General features: G+C 50.1%; 1 protein-coding gene across 1 annotated transcript; it reads right to left on the bottom strand.

Moving 5' to 3' along the window:
• Nucleotides 1-681: 681 nt before the first annotated feature.
• fzd2 (frizzled class receptor 2) lies at nt 682-3,687 on the bottom strand. Its single transcript, XM_008113214.3, has one exon. The coding sequence runs from the start codon at nt 3,410-3,412 to the stop codon at nt 1,730-1,732; it is 1,683 nt and encodes a 560-aa protein (XP_008111421.1). The 5' UTR covers nt 3,413-3,687; the 3' UTR covers nt 682-1,729.
• Between the last annotated feature and the right edge of the window lie 1,010 nt (nt 3,688-4,697).

Below are 4,697 nucleotides of genomic sequence, written 5' to 3'. Positions count from 1 at the left end.
GAAAATAAAGGATACTTGTGCATCCCCCCCCCCCCCCCCCATATTTTATACAAATTAAGGGCCCTTCTAGACTCTATATCCTAGGTTCTGATTCCAGGTTTTTTGTTTATCCCAAATTATCTGGCAGTGTGGACTCATATGATCCTGTTTAAAGCAGAAAACCTGGCATCAGATCCTGGAATATAGGGCCTGTCTGGAAAGGCCCTATGGAAGAAATATAAATTTATTTTCTTCCATGCTTTTTCAGCAAGGGGGAGGGAGAAGTACAAAATAAGATTTCAGAAACAAATAATTTTTCTAGATCTTGAAAACAACATTTTCTGTAAACTTCCTAAATACCAAGTACTTCCTTTATATGAAAAAGACTTCTTTCTATAAGAAAAAAGTAGACCCAACTCTTCAGCAAAAGGGGCATTGCGTCCTGCTCTGTGAAATAGGCATTGTAGCTTCGAACCGCTTTACAGAATTGACATCTCACAAGATACCTCACAAACTCTGAGGATGCCTGCCATAGATGTGGACAAAACATCAGGAGAGAATGCTTCTGGAACATGGCCATACAGCCCGGAAAATGCACAACCCAGTGGTTTCGGCCATGAAAGCCTTCGACAACACATCTCACAAGTTGATTGTTTCAGAAAGCTGCTGCTGTTTTGAGAGGGGGAAAAAGTCAAATGGATATGCAAAGAACAAATCTGTTTAATAAAGGAAATGTAGTTTTTAAAAAGACACCTTTTGTACAAAACATCTAGGAAACAAAATAGAAATGTACAAACGCGACAGAAAAAGGCTTCTGCAGCTTAAGGCAAATGAAAACCTTGGTTGGAGGTAACCATTCTTTAGGAGACATAACCACAAGGAGATCCTCACATGAAGGCCAAGGCCCAAATGTTAGCAAAGAGTGGGCTCACATCCCCACCCTCTACTTTCAAATGTATTTTTATCAATACAGAACATTACTTGCAAACCTTCCAAAGTGGAGAGGAAAAAATGAGCGAGATGGGAGAAGTCCTTTTGGAATCGTACCAAAAAACTGTAAGTCTCCAAAGGGAAGTTGTTGGAGATGTGTTTCTGCAGGGGTTGGAGAGGGAGGGAGGGAGTGATTTCAAACCTGGCTCATATGAAAAGCTTCAGCCAAAAAAGTCCTGTGAAGGGCCAACCCAAACAGCACGCAGTCCTCTTGGCTCCATATAGAGGGGAGGGTATGGCAGAGTCAAAGGGAAAAAATGTAGCCCCCAAAGAAGGAGGAGGGGGAGGAAAAAAACCCACTTTCCTTTCTCCGACCCTCTTCGAAGATTTCTGCATCCTTGCTGGTGTTTTTTCTCGCTCTCTCTTTTTAAATAGAAATATATAATTAAATTTACAAATGCTATTTACAGTTTTAATTACAAAATGACACCCTTTAATAGTTAATAAAAACCTAAAACAAAAAAAAAGGTTTAGATTGTGTTTTAATTCAAGGAGACGGTTTTAAATACTTCGGTTCCCCTCCCTCCTTCTGTACCTCCATGGTTTCTCTCCAGATTGTCAGAGGAAGTCCCAACCCGGCAGGACAGAAACTCCTCGCTCCCCAAAATTCACAGAGAGACTCCCCAAAGACCAAGCAGCCCCTCATGTAGCTCCTGAAGGGAAGCACCTCTTGATTGTGTTGGTTCAACTGTTTGTGTGAAACTTTTTGAGGTGGCAATTTGGGCTCTCCTCCACTCTCCAGTCCCTCCCTTCTCTCTGTTCAAACGGTAGTCTCTCCATGTTTGCTGTTAGTTAGCCTGGTGTAGAATTTCCTCCAGGAGTGAAGGGTTTTTCCTGACCAGATCCAGAAGCCTGAAGTGATGCCCACAATGAGAGTCATCAGATACTTGATCATGTAGACGGTGAAGTCTGGGGTCATGCGTGGCGTGTACTGGAGTGGGCAGGGAATGGCCAAACTCTTGCAGTTCTGGCTAATCCAGCTCCGCTCCCAGTGCTCGCGGAAGGCCTGCTCGTAGAAGTAGCAGGCAATGACAATGGTCGCCGGGACCGTGTAGAGGACGCTGAAGACCCCAATGCGCACCATGAGGCGCTCCAGCTTCTCCGTCTTGGTGCCACCGTGCTTCATGATGGTGCGGATGCGGAAAAGCGACACGAAGCCTGCCAAGAGGAAGGACGTGCCAATGAAGAGGTAGACAAAGAGTGGGGCCAAAACAAAGCCCCGAAGCGGGTCGATGTTGTTGAGGCCCACAAAGCAGACACCGCTGAGAAGGTCGCCATCAATCTGCCCCATGGCCAGGATGGTGATCGTCTTGACCGCCGGCACGGCCCAGGCTGCTAAGTGGAAGTACTGCGAGTTGGCCTCAATGGCTTCATGGCCCCACTTCATGCCAGCAGCGAGGAACCACGTGAGGGACAAAATGACCCACCAAATGGAGCTGGCCATACTGAAGAAGTACAGCATCATGAAGAGGATGGTGCAGCCTTCCTTTTTGGTGCCTTGCACCACGGTGCGGTAGCCGTCGTCTTGGAAGCGTTCGTTGCACACCACCCGCTCCTCCAGGACAAATCCAGCAATGTAGGCCACGGAGACCATAGTGTAGCAGCCGGAGAGAAAAATGATGGGCCGTTCTGGGTAGCGGAAGCGCTGCATGTCCACCAAGTAGGTGGTGACGGTGAAGAACGTGGAGGCGCAGCACAGCACAGACCAGATGAGGATCCAGATGCGGGCAAAGCGGATCTCCTCCTGGTTGAAGAACATGTGCCCATCGCTCTTGGCTGGCTCACAAGGTGCCGCACAGTCTTTCTCTCCCAGGAACTTGTAGTTGAGGTACGTGGGCACTTTGAGGACCCGCGGGCAGTGGAACGGGTGGTCCAGGGTGGCGTAACGTGGTGGGCCAACGGTCCCGTGCCCGGCGATGGGGGTGGCGCTGGTGACCAAGGCCGGCGAGGCCCCTTCCTCGGAGTGGTTCTGCCCCACGCAGATCTGCTCGGTGCCGTGGCGGGGGAAGTTCTCGCAACGCAGCCGTTCGGGCCACTGGAAGCCAAACTTGTTCATGAGGGCTTCGCAACCCTGCCGGGCCCGTTCGCAGATGGAGCGGCAGGGCGGGATGGCCTGCTCCAAGACGGTGCACACCGGGGCGTACATGGAGCACAGGAAGAACTTGAGCTCGGGAGAGCACTGGACCTTCACCAGCGGGTAGAACTGGTGGACCTCCAAGCCGGCGTCCTCTTGGCTGGTGTGGCCCAGCAAGTTGGGCATGATGGTCTGGTTGTAGGCGATGTCGGTGCACAAGGGGATGGAGATGGGCTGGCAGAAGCCGTGGTCAGGGATGGAGATGCCCTTCTCCCCATGGAACTGGGCCCAGCAGGAGCAAAGCAGCAGGAGGAGGAAGAAGAAGACGAGAGGGCTGCGGGCCAAGGAGGCGTCGTGGTGGAGGCGCATGGCTCTGGCGATGGCCTCCTCTCCTCCCCAGGACGAGCTGGGATCTGTCACTCCCTTCGGGGAAAACTTTCCAAGGACTTTTTTCTTTCTTCTTTCTTTCTTTCTCCGGGAGGGGGGGGGGGGGGCTCCACTCACCCAGCGGGAACTCTTCCTCGCAGCGCGGCTCTCCCGGCGCCGTCCGCTTCCCTTTGTGTCCTCCCTCCCCAATTAGTCCGTTTCAAAGGAGGGCCCCCAAGGCTGAGCCCCAGCCTGGCCCGGCCTCCTTCTCTTTCTCCTCCCAACTTAATCAATGCCAGGCCGGCCCCTTCCCCTCTTCCCCACCTCCGCCTCCTCCCAGGCCCATCAAAGGCACTCTCGGGCGGCCCAGGCCCCTTCCCAAAATCCCCTCTCGCCCAATCAGATTCAAACCCAGGGAGCAGGCCTCCTCCCCCTCCCTCCCCGCCCGGGATTGGTCGGAAGGCACCCCAGGAAAAACAGCCAGGAGCCAATCACAGGCCAAAGTGCTCTCTCTCTCGCGCCCCCCCCCCCGTTTCCCTGTGGCTACTTTTAAAGAGAAGCAATTTACCTCAGATGATTATTATTCACCTCCAGCCATAATTATAATTATTAGCAGGCAGATTACCTTGGCGGCCTGGGCAACAAGGTTCCCCCCTTCCGGCAAACCATTCCCAACCCAAGACCCTGTCTTCATTGCCATATAAAAATCAAAGTACAGTAGAGTCTCACTTATCCAAGCCTCGCTTATCCAAGTTTCTGGATTATCCAAGCCATTTTTGTAGTCAATGTTTTCAATATATCGTGATATTTTGGTGCTAAATTCGTAAATACAGTAATTACAACATAACATTACTGCGTATTCAACTGCTTTTTCTGTCAAATGTGTTGTATAACATGATGTTTTGGTGCTTAATTTGTAAAATCATAATCTAATTTGAAGTTTAATAGGCTTTTCCTTAATCCCTCCTTATTATCCAAGATATTCGCTTATCCAAGCTTCTGCCGGCCCTTTTAGCTTGGATAAGTGAGACTCTACTGTATCTGCTTTGAGTTGTTGTGCATTTTCCAGGCTGTATGGCCATGTTCCAGAAGCATTCTCTCCTGACCTTTTGCCCACATCTATGGCAGGCATCCTCAGAGCTTGTGAGGTAATTTGCTTTGAACTGGATTATATGGCAGTGTAGACCAGGCATGGGCAAACTTTGACCCTCCAGGTGTTGTTTTTTTTAAAAAAATGTTGTACAGTAGAGTCTCACTTATTCAAGCTAAATGTGCCGGCAGAAACTTG

This window comes from Anolis carolinensis, chromosome 6 (genome assembly GCF_035594765.1).
Source record: "Anolis carolinensis isolate JA03-04 chromosome 6, rAnoCar3.1.pri, whole genome shotgun sequence".
In the NCBI taxonomy this organism is placed as follows: Eukaryota; Metazoa; Chordata; class Lepidosauria; order Squamata; family Dactyloidae; genus Anolis; species Anolis carolinensis.
Note: the sequence above shows the minus strand (reverse complement) of the source record. Positions and strands in the feature narration are given on the sequence as shown.

Bases quoted from the DNA above. Each gene is read 5' to 3' on its own strand.
- fzd2 (XM_008113214.3), bottom strand. From the start codon at position 3,412: ATGCGCCTCCACCACGACGCCTCCTTGGCCCGCAGCCCTCTCGTCTTC.